This window comes from Aplidium turbinatum, chromosome 4 (genome assembly GCF_918807975.1).
Source record: "Aplidium turbinatum chromosome 4, kaAplTurb1.1, whole genome shotgun sequence".
Classification (NCBI taxonomy): domain Eukaryota; kingdom Metazoa; phylum Chordata; class Ascidiacea; order Aplousobranchia; family Polyclinidae; genus Aplidium; species Aplidium turbinatum.
In genome coordinates, this window is record NC_137475.1 from 29,568,335 (window position 1) to 29,584,684 (window position 16,350).

The 16,350-nt window shown below is 36.3% G+C and overlaps 1 protein-coding gene across 2 annotated transcripts in view; it reads left to right on the forward strand.

Annotated features, from left to right (window-relative positions):
* LOC145768319 (tyrosine-protein kinase RYK-like) overlaps window positions 1-16,350 on the forward strand; it is a 26,370-nt gene continuing 10,020 nt past the window's right edge. The window contains exons 1-4 of one of the 2 annotated variants that reach the window (XM_082579797.1): window positions 1-225; window positions 11,543-11,709; window positions 12,290-12,349; window positions 14,904-15,093. In XM_082579797.1, coding sequence (XP_082435923.1) covers window positions 150-225; window positions 11,543-11,709; window positions 12,290-12,349; window positions 14,904-15,093 — 493 coding nt within the window. In that variant the 5' untranslated portion in view covers window positions 1-149. Of the gene's footprint in view, window positions 226-1,850; window positions 1,981-11,542; window positions 11,710-12,289; window positions 12,350-14,903; window positions 15,094-16,350 lie in introns of those variants that run through there. The other variant, XM_082579796.1, reaches the window with a different exon arrangement.

A 16,350-nucleotide genomic window follows, 5' to 3' on the forward strand; every position in this document is an offset into this window, starting at 1 on the left:
TAGGCTACAAGTAGCAGTTGTTTTTTTTTAACTTTGTAACTGAAAAATGGCAGTGAACCATAATTAAATATCTGGAGGTTTGTCAAGGGGCTAAATAGGGAAGGGTATTAATAAAAACAAAAATTAGAAGTATTATTGAAGTCTACATAATGGCGAGAGAGGGATTATTCTTTACAAGAGCCAAAAAATCATCAAGCAAGTATGAACAAACAGCAACTTGTACAAGTAGAGTTATTTTCTTTTATATCTAGAGAACTTCGTTGATAAAAGATGGTTGTAGAAAGGCAGAGCCTCATCTTACTGAATGTATAGCCATAAAATAGCTCACCTGCATGCTGTACTACAGCCTCTGCAGGTATACTTTGGAAATAGTTTTTACAACAAAAACATAAAATTGCCGAAGTGATAAGCATTGGTTAATCATGCATCCAATATTTTGTTTGCTAGCAAGAAGAGGATAACAAACATTTGTTTATTTTTTACCTGAAAGCGGTTTACTTTTTAGCAATAACATACTTTATGGAGACATTAGACTTTCTTAAAAGATTCATTGAAGATGAAGAACCAACGGTTAACTTATCACGCAGGATGATTAGGGATGCACAAAATCCATTTGATTATTACGATGATGACCAGTTTCATGCACGCTACAGATTTAGCAAAGCTGTTGTAGTAGAACTGTGCCAGCAACTATCCGATAGTTTCACAGAGCGAAGTCAATCCCTCTCACCAATGCTACAGTTGCTTGTTACCTTAAGATTCTATGCAACTGGACATTTTAAACGCAGTGATGGTGACTTGATTCAATGTCACCAAACGACTGTATGCCGTACAGTCAGGCCCGTAGCCAGCCGGGGGCCAGGGGGGCCTTGCCCCCCTGGCAAAATCCAAACATTCTCGAGCAACAGCTACAAACATAATGACTTTTCCCATTTAAATTTTTTTGCCCCCCCCTAAAAAAAAATTTGGCCCCCCTTGCTCTGCAGTCTGGCTACGGCCCTGCGTATAGTAAAAAAAATTTCAGCATATATTGTTGCAAGGAAAAACACATACATAAAGTTTCCATCATTGCCAGCAGAAATTCTAAATACCAAACAGAAGTTTTATGATATTGCCTATTTTCCTTGTGTGATAGATGCAATTGGTGAAAACGCTGAAATTTTCTGGAACAGGAAAGGCTATTTCTCAATAAATACCCAGTGCATTGTTGATGCAGAATTACGCATTACAAATATTTTCGCATCATGGCCAGGAACTCCCACCGAACACACAACTTCACCGGAATCCTTTGAAATCCAGTTTGCAAAAATGCTTAAGTCAAGATCCGCCGCTGTTAAGTCGCCATTTTTGGCGACTTAAATTGGTGGCTCAAAACCTGAAATGAAACGAGTTTTAAGCTAAGCTTAAAATAAGAATAGTTTCTGCAGCGCAAAACTCGACTCAAGCCACTATCTAAGCCCGGCTTGCTTAAAACTAGTTTTGAGCTACCTTTCTGCATTCGACCCTTAAAGTTAGGTGGTTCATTGGTAACCTACTCATTGCTGAGCATGCAGTCACACTTCTAACATACAGAATCGTCAAAACCACAGTAAACTAATTTATAATAAGTTATTCAGCAGCTATAACTTAACCTTTTCTTTTACATTTTCTTTTTTGTATTTAATGAAAACAGTTGTTATAATACTTGAAAAAATCTAAAAAACGATTGAAAATAGTATAAAAAACAACTAATATTATATAAAAAAAAAACTTTTTTTAGCATTCCTAATGACTTGGTCTGTTATCTGCCTACTCCTTTATCAAACCGTGGTCGGTTGTTCTATATTAATAATTATCACTTTTTTTAGTTATTTGTCTCTGATCAATAGGTCCATATTCACAGAATGTTTAGTGTTTTTGTAATCTTGTTAACATTTTGCAAAATATCTTGTGCTAGTGTGGACCTTTATCTACCAAAAGATGAGGTTTATAGATTATTTGGTAAGTTCCTGGTTAATCGGTAAACATTGTTGCAGTAGATGGTATTTATATTATATACAATTATACATGCCACATACATAATAATAATAATAAAACAATGAAAACTATTAATACTACAAAAAGTGCTCAATGCCAAGCAAAAAGGCAAAGCAGAGCAAAACAAAAATAAAAAAGAGCATAAACAAGCATTTTGCTTCTTTGTGATGTCATAGATGTTGCCATCATGTTGCTTGGTTTCCATTGGGACAAATTGATTGAAACTTTATCGTGGCGGATGGAGGCTGTCCTTAGTAATTCTGGAGTTTTTTTCTGCAGATTGGATTACGGTTATAATATTTAATATCTTTTCAGGAATTCAGGTTTAGAGGGTTTTTTTGCAGATTAAATTACAGTTGTAATATTTAATATCTCCTCAGGAAGTACAGGTTTAGAGATTTTTTTTGGCAGATTAAATTACAGTTGTAATATTTAATATCTTTTCAGAATTATCGATTCTTTACTGTTTACATGTTTTTACAGACCTTCTGATGATCCGTTAGGTGAAACAATTTGTAAAGGCTGCAGATAGTAATAACTACATTTGATTTAATAATAATAATATATGAGATGTTGTAAAGCAGAGTGCTTATTCATCTTTCAATCACGTACAGTACACAACTAATAAGGATAATAACAATATTAAGATTCACATAGATATCAACAGTGATACACACGCAAAAGTAAACAGCTATATAAGGTAAAAAGACACGCAAAAACAATACCAAAATTTTTGTTATTGTACTAAAGCAATATTGGTATGCAGGGTTCGATCTTAACGCTAGTCTGCTAGCCAATGGCTAGTGAAAATTTGTGCTGACTAGTAGAAATGTTGCAGTACTAGTCCGATTGGTTAGTGAAAATATTCGCCGGTGAAAAGTTTTGGTTTACAAAATGGCGATTGGCGACGTCACTCTGAAATACTGCAAAAATTTGCTTGCCAGAGGCGAAATTGCATGAAGAAGGCTGCAAAGTCGGTCAACTGAACACGTGACTACTTTTTTCGTTTTTTTCCCTCTTTGGATTGCTACCTTGTCGTAGTTGAAGAGCTCGTGTGCCTCCGTGACCTAAAAAGTTATGCTAAGTGACCCAACAAGCCAGACAGGTCTGATGGTAGAAGCCTAACCAAACCCAATCCATCCAATAATCCACTTCTTTTGACAGTGAACGAATATTATGTATTGTACCACCCTGGCGAGTGGCGTGTCATCTCGTACTACAGATGCACACAATGTAATATTACAACATAAATAAATATTAAGCACACACCGCAACACTGTCACCGCATGCCACATTTAATTTTTACATTTTAAAATTGCATTGTTTGCGTCTGTAGTACGAGAAGGTATTTTTGTGCGTATTGTTGCTCTCTTGTGCGTACTGAAATCTGAAAGCCTTTACTTTAGTTAGTTTCAGTCTAAGCCAAAACACTTATCTTAATACGTCATCAGACAAGTGAAAAGTCAGTAAACTGGTTGGACTAGTGAAAAATCGTGCAGGCTAGTGAAAACGGGGAGCAACTAGTCCGGTGGGCTAGTGAAAAAAAAAGTTAAGATCGACCCCTGGTATGCATCAATTAGGCAGTGACTACTGGAATGCCTAATGCTAACAGTGTAATTGAACACTAGTGTTGGTACAGTAATAACAGTAGGCTACACAATCACAACAATAAATAGTACACTACAGTATTAGACATTGGCAACAACAGTATAAATAGAAGGTAAGCATACAGTAGCATGAAATTGATTAATTGGGAGCATCTTTATCTTCAGACCAGTGAGAAAGTTTTTCCAAGAACTTGACACAGGTCTGGTCATCGAGATTGACAGAGTGAAGTTTTCAATTGTTAAAATGTTGTTTTCTGGGAAATATTCTATCCACTAGATGCCGCTGAATGGAATGTGTTGCTCATGTGCACATTCCGAGAGTCGAACCAGAGGCATTCCATTATAATTCAACAAATTTTAGAAAGAAATGTAACCACTAGGTTTCAAAAGGTGTTGGTTTTGATATATTTTGTTGTGTTCAAAATTTGAACTTGGGCAAAAAAAAAATTTTGAAAATTGGACAAGTGGTTTTTGAGATATCGCGTTTTGAAATTTTGTTGCTGTCACTAGGTGGCGCTGTTGATGTTCCCAATGTTTTTTGATTTTAGGACTATATTTGGGGTAGAAAGTTGGTTGAAGTGTCTATTCCACCATTTCTCATAATGCAGAATTCAAAAATGGTCTTAATTTTAGTCTAAAAGCATTAGCTAAGGAGTTGCGGGGCATTTAAAAAAATTTGGGGGACCAAATGCCAACCCTCAGATTGTCATGTGGGTAACGAGATATCCCGAAAAAAAATTCTGTTCTTGAAAGTTTCTTGCATATACTTCATGATAGTATAATATTTTTTTATGAGACTTTTGTCCTTTTTGCACAATGCAACCTTATATCAAAGATCTATTAATGCAATATTTGAATGATGCTTGCTTATGACGTCACAATAACAAATTACAGATTTCCCAAAAAACTTTTTTTTATTGTGAAAATTGCCTGGGAAAACAAAATTTGACTGCAATTTTGAAACAAGGGCTGGTTTTCCTGAGCAATTTTCACTATGAAAAAAGTTTTTTGGGAAAATCTGTAATTTGTTATTGTGACATCATAAGGTCGCATCATTCAAATATTGCATTAATAGATCATATAACTTCTCATGCAAGTCTTTGATAAGAGGTTGCATTGTGCAAAAAGGACAAAAGTCTCATAAATAAACAGTATATTATCATGAAGTGTACGCAAGAAACTTTAAAGAACAAAAAAAAATTTTGGGATATCTTGTTACCCACATGACAATTTGGGGGTTGGCATTTGGTCCCCTAATCTTTTTTAAAAGCCACACAATTCCTTAGCTAATTCTTGTAGACTAAAATTGACATCATTTTTGAATTCTGCCTCATGAAAAATGGTGGAATAGACACTTCAACCGACTTTCTACCTCAAATATAACCCTAAAATCAAAAAACATTGGGAACATCAACAGCGCCACCTAGTGACAGCCACAAAACTTCAGAACGCGATATCTCGAAAACCGCCGGTCCGATTTTGAAAAATTTTTTTTTGCCGAGATGCATTTTTCGCATACTATGACATATGCTTTAGTCATCAAAATTGAAGACTTAGTGGTTATTTGGATTTGTTGAATTATAATGGAATGCCTCATCAGCGCAGTTTGATCTTGCAGATTCCTTGTTTTTAAAGTCATGTGACTTTATACCAACTGAGCTATCAGGGCAGATTGTATTCTAATCATGGAATGATTCTATTTTAGTACTGATTTGGTTTGGAATCAGCATTGTTTTGGCATTGCTTTTTATAGGGATTAGGACATTCTGTCCCAGCCAACTTGTCGCCGGTCATCACACTGCGATACTACTTGATGCGAATTCTACTGTTCATCTATGATACATTCTGCGTATATAGCTGTATATCGCCTTTTACAGATACTTTTGTTTGCCAATGTGTAATTCCTATTACTGTCTTTTTTACTAGATACCGGTACTTGCTGTAACACAAAACTTATCAAACATGTGCTAGAAACAGTTTGAAGCAAAATATTTCAAAATGCAAGGGCGTCTTTAAATGTAGCAAACCTCGCAAACCACAAGGTTGCCAGATGGTATTTTTTTATTGTATTTTTTTTTTCTAGGCGCTTTATTTATCGGGTGTATGTTTTTTAAAACCCCTTTGAATATGTTATTTGTTTAGTATTAATGTTTTATTTTTATCTATAAAAAGATATCAAAATCTCTGCTTTGGTTATGGTTAGTTTTGATATAAATACGTTTACAGTAATGCTTTTGCGATCAATATTTGTGAGATATTGAAAGGTAATATAAACGCAATATTTGGTAGTCAGCCATTCGGGAATCCGTACTCAATCCCTTAGGGCTTAGACCATGGCGGGGTGAGTTCACAAATCACTGGTTTTCTAAAAAAGAGCTGCAGGGCGCAGGCGATAAATAAAACATAACTTTTGCAGGCGACCGTAGTTCTGCCCTGGGCTACGCCGTGTGACACACAACCAAGAAGTTCCTAATGACAAGTTTTTGTGTGTGTTGAGAAAATAAGGGATATTTTGTGAATGAAACCGGTTTTTCCAAGTTTTGGTCATTTGAAGTGTGTTTAAAATACCTATATGCTTTGGCTCCTTTTTGGGCTACTTGCAAAAAAAATTGGTTTAAAGCGTGTTTTGGCTGGGTAATTTTGTAGAATCTGGCAACTCTGCAAGGCCTACATCTTCAAATGTAGCAAACCTCAAAAGGTTTGTACAATTACAACTTTCACGAAGGTTTGTGCATTTGTCAATTGATAGTTGTGAGGTTTTCTCAGCGGGCATCTTTAAGTGTTGCAAACTCCGAATTCCTCGCAAACAGAAAGGTTTCTGCATTTGAAAGCCTTCCCCAAAAGGTTTTCATAGTCTCCCTAAAGAAGATAGGGAGCTGGTGTACAAGTCTCCCCCCACCCCCCTTGGTAACTCATGACAAAGACAGGACTCAACCAAACATATAGGGTGAAACTACTTTACCTTTGCTTTACTGTTCGTGTTCACACACTTCAATCCACATGTTTTGGTCAATTCCTCTTTGTCATGAGTTGCTAAGGGGGGTGACTTGTATACCAGCTCCGAAGATAGATTTAGACTTGCAGCAAGTAATCGTATGGTTGTCTGTAGAGTAGGCCTATCTATTTAATGCAAACTATGAACAGTTGAAAACCTCATCGGCCATGAATTGTAGAAACCTCTCTCAAGATTTGCGAAGTTTGCTAGGTTTGCTACATTTAAAGAAGCAAGCCTTGCAGAGTTGCCAGATTCTACAAAATTACCCAGCCAAAAACACGTTTCAGAACAATCCCAGAAACACACCAATTTTTTTGCAAGTAGCCCAAAAAGGATCCAAGGCATATAAATATTTTAAACTCACTTCAAATGACCAAAACTTTTGGAAAAACCGGTTTCGTTCACAAAATATCCCTTATTTTCTCAACACACACAAAAACTTGTCATTAGGAACTTCTTGGTTGTGTGTCACACGGCGTAGCCCAGGGCAGAACTACGGTCGCCTGCAAAAGTTATGTTTTATTTATCGTCTGCAGCCCGGTTTTTAGAGAACCAGTGATTAGTGAACTCACCTTACCATGGTCTAACTCTAAGGGATTGAGTACGGATTCCCGAATGTCTGACTACCAAATATTGCGTTCATATTACCTTTCAATATCTCACAAATGTTGATCGCAAAGGCATTGCTTTAAACGTGTTTATATCAAAACTAACCATCACCAACAAAACAGATTTTTATATCTTTTTATTGATGAAAATAGAACATCAACACTAAACAAATAACATATTCAAAAAGGTTTTAAAAAACTTGCACCCGATAAATAAAACGCTAAGAAATTAAAAAAAAAAATACAATTAAAAAAAATACCATCTGGCAACCTTGTGGTTTGCGAGGTTTGCTACATTTGCTAGGTTTGCTACATTTAAAGACGCCCAAATGCAAACAGGTCGTGCTTGAATGATACGTGTGGTATGGCCATATACATAGACATCGAAACAGGGTGGGCCAGGTGGGCGATGCCCTAGTGTTGGGCGATATATCGAATTTTCGATTCGATACGATATCTTTTCAATATCGATATTCATTTCAATATCGTTCGATATTTTAACTATTACAGCCCTAACTCATAACTGCAAACCCCTACAAAAACGTTGCCGATGCCAAACGGCAAAAGTTGAAATTCCCTCGGCAATTGCTGTGAACGTTTATTACGAAAAGATTTTACCAAAACATGTGAAACAAGAAGCAAAAAATATACTAGAGTAGTCTATCACGACCGCACTGTTTGATTTGTTGTGATGTGATAATACCAAAAGTAACGATAAAGCGAACAACGCGATACGCACGCTGTTACTGTAATTCACGTTGAATAACTCACGGAGAGGAAAAGTAAGTTAATTTTGGGTTGATTTAACGTTCGGTCAGCACAAATCGATTTAATTTTCCTGGCCGGTTATATTGCGTAACAACAATGCCCAACAAGAAATTTACGTTTGTTTTACATTAATTCGACATCTAACGACGTTAAATTATCATAAAATAACGTTAATTGCTCAACCAAGCACCGGTAACAAATTAATAGCTCCCTGCGAGAAGATTGCCTCGATTTACGTATGTACTAGCACAATTTCGGCACAATTGGGATACTGCCAACACCACAAAGTCTGTTTGATGAAGACACATCAAGAGGCTCATCGCTTGGCTGTAAATCTACACTGTCTTCGCCGTTCGCAATGAAGCGTCCACGTTTTGCCGCTTTCGTGCTTTGATACCCATCCACATGCCTCTTTTGCAGAGCTCCATCAGGGTGTTGACTAAGGATCAAATCTATGGCTGTGGCATAACGACTGGGAGGAATGTCTAACCCTAACCTTACAAGCGCTCGTTTGGCCTCGGCGTTTTTATTGCCGACGCTAATGCGCCATTCATGCATCTGCGTCGGCAATCACCTCGGCAATTGACGGCACTAATTTTGAAGACTGAGAAACTCTTTTCTTAATTAGAACAAAAATATCGAAAAGTATCGAAATATCGAGTATTTTTTCAAATATCGTATCGTTTTGTTTTTTTCAATATCGCCCAACACTACGATGCCCTGTGTGGGCGATGCCCAGGATGGCGATGCCCACCCTGTTGTGAAACGAGGGTGGGCAAAATATGTTTCGTCCACCCTGTTTTCATGACACTTATGAAGTGTTTGTTACAATTATTTCCGTTTTTGTTAAACGCTGAATTATTATCCACCAACTGCAGCGCAACTGCTTAATTTACACTATGTCTCGAATCGCTAGGTAACCGACAGCACAAAGCAATTCCGCGACAACAACGCTGCGTTGAAAAAAAGGCGGTACTCACTGCATTGTTGTTGCTGCGGCAACTGCCACACGCTGGCACACTGGTGAGAGAAAGCGACATTTGATCTTTTCTCTAAATGGTCTCACTTTCGTTACGTCACAACTCACAATCAAACTTCACTTCCGGGTCAGCGTAAGGGAATATGAACAATGAACATGACATCCTGGTTTTTTTTTTTTGCTGAGACTTTTCGGTCATTTGTCCGAAATGACTTGCAAAAATCCGGCCATTTTTTATTTATTTCGGCCATTTTTTCTGATGAAACTATTTCCTTTCAAGTAGCTGATACAAACCAAAATTTGCACTTCCTGACTAGCTACAACATTAAGTTTCGCTGAGAAATGTTGACTTGTGTTTTATCTGAGAAAAGTTAGAACAGACAAACGTTTCTTCAACGTTCATCAGCGAAACTCAACCTTGCAACACTTTTTTCGGACATTTTGACCGAACTGACTATATTTTTTTTTGGACATTTTGACCGAATTGACTATATTTTTTTCGGACATTTTGCTAAAAAATCGATCAATGACCGAAAAAAAAACCCAGATGACATCCTAATGAACATGACAATAAAATAACCGATACAAACTAAAGACGTACGGAAATAATCGCTTTTTACAAATCAAAATGCGGCAAATCCGAAGGCGCCACTTTAAAGATAACAGGTCATGCACTTTTTAGGTCGCAAAGAAAAACATAAAAGAAGCTTGTTTAGTTTAGCAGCGCTCGTAAGATCGCAAGAAAGCAAATATCAAACCTGTTAAAGCTTAATTGCTGCAGCGATGCTAAGCGCAGTCTTTGTGAGAAAGACTAACCATTGCGAATTTGCAAACATTCAACACATTCAATGAAATCTGTTTGAAAACTCTCGCCCACCCAAAATTCCTCTCTTCTAAGAAAAAATTGACGCCTATGGCCATATACATATATATATTTTTGAACAGTTCTGACTGAATTTCACTTCTGTATCACATTCCTCTTCATTAACAGACATCACCATTCCAATCCACTAGTTTCTATCATATAGGTATAATATGCTACATAGTTGTGAGGGCTGGTCGCATTGTAAAGTGTTGCTGCTCAAATTTGAACACAAGGTCATAATGATCCTGCAATGAGACCCTCTTGATGCCGATTTTGTTGTCATCTAATGGAATAAAATGGTGGAAATTCCTAGTTCTTGGGATGGATTTCTTAGCTAGGTGGTAACGCTGGTTCATTGCTGTGTGAACTGGTTTCATGAATTCCTTGGAAATGAATACGAATTCAATGCCATGTATGTTTTCCCTGCAAAAATCAAACAATTCGGCTGCTGTCAATATTTGATGTTCATAAGGTCGTTGAAGGCTTGCCGTAGTAGCTGTTGGCTTGATGGTTTTTCCGATCCCATCACAGAGAGACTTGCCGTGACTGGTAGCAAAAATACCTTTTCTGCTGTCAGTGGTCAGCTGTCACATTAAAACCTGCTTCATGTTTGCAAAGATTGAAAAAGTTCTTCCGGTTTATGTATTGGGCTATTGTGTACAGTATACAGTACACTCATCTGAAAAATAAATTATCTTCAATAAATGTTCTATTTTCATCTTGACATATTCAATGCTTTTCTGTATCTGGTAAACTAAGGACACATCATGGTCCATATCATCAGATATAATGCAAAAGGAGAGACACTGAAGCCGAAAGTGATTTTTGACACAAAAATACACACACACACAGGATGCAACGTGGCTTGCAATTTATTCCAGTGATAGGATTGGACCTAATCTTGTACTGTAAAGGCAAAATTTTCTGCAAAATCAAACAAAAGAAGCTTAAACTTTTTGCATTCTTCATATTTCTTTGACACCTACAAGTACGGTACGGTATGCCAAATTTCAATAAAATCTACGTCAAGTGGTGTAACTTCCATTCGGCTGACCACAAACTTTCTGCTTCATACGAACGATGACGACCCATTTGCTCATTTGGCATGGAATGACCCTTTTTCCAAAAAAGGCTTTCTCCAAATTGGATTTTCAGTATAGTAGCAGACCACCTATTTTATTAGAGAGAGAGAGAGATGTTTGTTTATTTGCTTTTTTAATGCAAGTCGAGAAAAAGAAACACAATTACATAAAAATCAAAACATAATAATAGAAAGGTCTGGCAGCACCGAACAACCTTGCGGTTAACCAGTCAAGGTGCTGCCTGACATCAGGCATCATACATTGCAGCGTCAGACATATTAGGTTATGGTTCTGTCATTTAAACTGTCTCGTATCCAGGCTGATGCCCAGTAGTTGAAAATTTCGATATAGTAGAGGACAAAGCAAGCAAGCCAATTTCCTTGTCCATTTTTAATTTATCTGTGAGTATTTTGCCAATGACACAGTCAGACACTTCTGCCAGTTGTCAAACCGAGTGCCTTTTCAAGCATCGTGCTGAGGTTCTTTCCTCTCGGTTACAAATTGACATACTCGGTTACATTAAGCTTTAAATTATTGTCTTATTTATTTTTATCTGCTGTACTTGTTATCAATAACATCATTCTTTCAAATTTGATCAATGAGTTTATTTATTTTTTATTAGGTATTCAAAATTCACAGCTTTATTATATACGAGATGGAATTGTCAACTGGAATGCTTTGGATTTTGTAGCACGAGTACAACCAGAGCATAATGTACTTAAATATATGTGGCACACAACTGCTCCAGAGGTGAACGTTTGGTACACCTATAGTGTTCTACCAATTCAGGTGTGTGATTTTGTAATATTGACTCAAATTGAAGTGAACGTGACAAAGTTTAGACATAGTACTTTACAAGAATTTACTGTAATTAACAAATTATTTATACTTTCTTGAATCGATTCTGGAAGAGGAAGAAAAGTCTGTGACAGGGGAAAGTTATATCTGACCCCTTCATTTGTTTTGACAGTATTATTTAAAAAAGCATTAACAACTTTGTCAGAACACAGCCAAGTCTGCATTGTATATGTGAATGCACAAGCAATCTTAGTATAAATTCCTAAAACTAATACCTCTGTTGGGTTACCTAAATGGGTTACCTAAACTAATACCTCTGTTACCTAAAATGTATACCTCTGTTGGGTAAAGTACAAGACAGATTTTTCAAAGTTTGTTCGCTTTTAAGAATAACTATACATATATTTTTGAGAATATTATTGTTCATATTAATGAGTAGAAAGAGTGGCTGTCTGGATAGGCTATGAACGAGTGGACTGTCTGAGTTATATCTTGCTTCAAAGTTCTTTATCTTTGAAGTCAAATTTGCATTCACATTATTTGTATCACTATCATCATATATTTGGTATAGGAAAATGCGAATTTATCATGGAAGGGAGCTGATAACTTTCAACCTTTACTACGTCCAATGGTAAGTTTGTGAATATTAATTTATTAGCGGGCCAGATACGGACTAGAAGGTTTGTCTGAGCCACAGAAGTGTACAAAGAATGGTATACACTATACCAGGAGTTGGCAACCTATGACCCGTGGGCCGGATCCTTACCCGACAAGGATAATCATCCGGCCCGCAGGCCTTTTACAAATAGTTACATATAGCCCAGCTAGTGATATATTATAATCGGATGAGAGCACAAGTACTTTTTCTTTAATTGTTTTGGACTTGGTAGTTGCAAGGGTTTGATTTGCAGCGTTTTTGTATCTGTAAACAAGGAATTCAGCATAAAGCACCATTATGACACGAAACATATTATTTTTTCCAAGTTAATGGATCAAATAAGGAATGACAAACTTAATCGACTCAAAAATAGCTTAAAACAGCAAAGTTCTGTTTTCCAAAGGAAAGGAAAACCAATGAGTCAGAAAATAATACTTTCACTGTCTACAAGTTAGCACAAGTAATAGCAAAAGACAAGAGACCTTTTCCTCATGACAAATTTGCGAAAATTTGTATGATAGATGTTATTGAAACCATATGTCCGGAGTAAAAAGAACTATTTTTCATAGTCTTTCAGCAAGAACCATAACCCGACAAATGTAAGAAATATTTGAGAACGTAAATCTAGCAAAAAAAGATTCTTGAAGATGTGCAGTTCTTAACTAGCGAGCGATAGATGGGACTACAAACACGACTGATACAGCTCAACTGTTTGTGCATGGAGTAAAGAAAGATTTTGATGAAGAAATTGGTCTGCTGATTCCTGCATTAGACTCATCCATGACTTCAATGCTTTGAAGTCATGAGTCTAATTCTATTAAAGCTGGAATTAGTAGGCTACGACCTGCCAAGACATGTAAAGTTTGGTTTTGGCTCATTGTTAGAAAAAGGTTGCCGACCCTTGCACTGTACACTGACTAAAAAGAAAAAAAGATCAAACATTGACACAAAGTGAAGTGTTTAAATAATGAATTTGCCGTTTTTCATCCGTTCTATTAAAACCTTTTGAAAATATCTAATTATCTATGTCTTGAAAAATAAGTATATGTGACTTATGTGATAAAGCAATGTTTTTTTCTTCCCTGAGGCACATTTGCCTGCAACAACCAAATGTGTCAATTCTTGCATACAGCTGAATAGTGAATACTAGGGTGGGTCGATTTTCACATAAAATTGTCGGATTGTCGCATAAATCGGTATTTAGGTGAGGCTTGCCATACTAAACAAAGTGTTAAAATTTCAATGTAATTGTAATGGTGTCGACCACTTACCCCAGGTGGTATGGAAAAATACAAATTTCTACTTCACAGTAAATTATATTCAATAGGTAGGCTACAGTGAAAACGAAACACAATTGAAATGTAATGAGTTTAAGCTACACCTAGATCAGGGCCGGATTTAGCTGATGAGGGGCCCGGGGCACTTTTAGATCGGGAGGCCCACGCGCAAAAAATATAACGCAAACCACCTCTATGTCTACAGTAGCATTAATCCAGCACTGCACTGCACAGCATTTTGAAGAAACTTCAAAGGTTGAAAGAAAAAAAGATAATAACATAAAATCACAGTTTTTCCACGTAGAGGGGCCCTTCAAAGGCCCTTTAATGACTTCATTTGTTTGAGTAAGTTTTTAAAAGTAGTTCTACTTGATGGGGTATGTTTCACAGTCATAAGATTAATCATTATACACTTTTGACGTCGCACCCACTGCATCAGTGCTTGATTTTACTTTAAAAAATCAGTAATTTGCTTGTAACTTTTTTTCTGTACATTTTTAAGAGAAAGTTCTTTGGAAATAAGATAGAAACATGTTACTTCTGCAGCATTTAAGCCAAAAACTAACTTTCTAGTATAAGCGGTTATCGAGATATGGCAAAATTAGCTATTTTCAGCTCGTTTGGTGAAATTGCACGGCCACTAGAGGGTGCAAGAACCCAAAATTATGATAGAATTATTTCATTTGATATTTGGGGCCATATATCAAGACCACTTTATGGCTATCCAGCCTGTGAGAATCTTTTTTCAGTTACCTGGCCCTTACTGAAAAAAGTTTGGTGGCCACTAAACTAGAGGATTGAAAGCTGTATCCTGTATAATATACAGTTGAAATCACTTTGTACATCAGTATGGTCACTAGCAAGTTGGAATCTCACATGAATAAATCAGAATGTGATTTTCAGTTCCTTGCCCAATCAATTTAAGAGTTTTTTTTAGCAAGACACTTTGCACTACTCGCTCTGCCTTCTATGAATGATACTGCTTATCAATTTGCAAAGCAGATCATGCCATGCTAGTGCTAAGACTATCACAATAAAAATGATAAAAACACTAGGTTAATTTTTTTGCAATAAGGGACATCAACAAATTTGTGTAAAAGATTGTATTGGTGTTAATAATATAGTACTGCTATTTTGCATTCATCAAATGCTGGCATTTGCACAACAATCTAACCTCTTAGACTTAGTGTAATTTATTAAGTTAAGAATCGATTTCGCTATAGTAATAGCATCTTATACCTTTTTTTCAGAATGAGACTAAAAATTCGGCCTTAAGTGGGATATTGTCTTCAATTCCTACGCAATTTGAAGTGGAGCTTCAATGCTCGGGGACAAGAGATGGGAATGTGACTGTCCTCACAAAGCTTGAAATTATTCTAGATTCAGATGACTCAGAGAAAATCGAAATAACTATTAAAAGATTGAAGAAATGTGATAAAAGTATATTGATGTATTTTACTTTGTGTTCATTTATCAGAAGGGGTCTGCTACTATTCGCCGAGTCCGATTCGGAGAGTTCCCTATTCGGAGACAGCCTTTTTCGGAGAGTTCCCTATTCGGAGATTTTTTGAATTGTTTTAAAAAAATTATTAGTAATTATTATTAATTTTAAAAATTAATTATTTAAAAATTATTAGTAATTATTATTAATTTTAAAAATTAATTATTTAAAAATTATAGGATTACTCTAAACTGCCACTTACGTTTTAACTTCATCTTTTATGGCAAATACTATTTGGCAACTGTCTTTTTTTAGTTGACACGTTTTCGCTGAGACTTTATCTGATTAACCCCTATTGTTAATCATGAAAACTGTTGTTTTGATGTAAAACACATATTTTGAACAAACCCAGACAACAAAATTCGTCATTTTTACATTGATTCGAACGTCTGCAGACGTTGAATCAATGTAAAAATGACAAATTTTGCCGTCTGGGAAGGCACTCAAAGGTAAACACTGGATAAAATGCAAGAATGCAAAAGAAACGATATTGTGGAATAAAATACAAAATTCTCTAAATGAACAGAAGAATCGGACATACATCTGTCTGTTATCATTTTTAATGTAAAAATTCCTTTTGTGGTCCCTTTGTCTGGAATATATAAAAACTGTGCTGTTGAAATTTCCGATTGTAGTTTTGGTCTCAATCTCATCATCATGATTCGGAGCAAGATGTTTGTTAGGTGATTCACAAGGCTAATTGTTCTGTAGAGTGAGCATTCTGTTGCTCCGGTTTTCTTTGGTAAAGTTATGAATATGGAACGTACCATATCACTAGGGTCTTTCCGGTGTCATAAATATGATTTAAGATCTCAGTGGTTAGGTCTAAACCCCACTCATCTAAAGCTTCGATAATTTCAACTATAAAAGAAACGATATTGTGGAATATCCTAGTATGCGTATCCTAGTCAGCTAAAGTTCTCTTTTCTACACGATTTCAACGTTTAGCGACGTTAAAACGATGTAGAAACGACAATTTCTGCTGGTCGGGATAACTAGGCTACGGTATTTCAACGTTTAGCGACGTTAAAACGATAGACCACACATTTGGTTATCTGATACTACAATGTAAAAATGAACTGTTAGGCTAACTGGGTTCTTGGAACAAATTTTTACTGGTCGGGATGACTAGGCTACGGTACCCGATAATTTCCTTTCAATCCAAGCTGTAGGCCACACATGTGTTGATCCAAAAT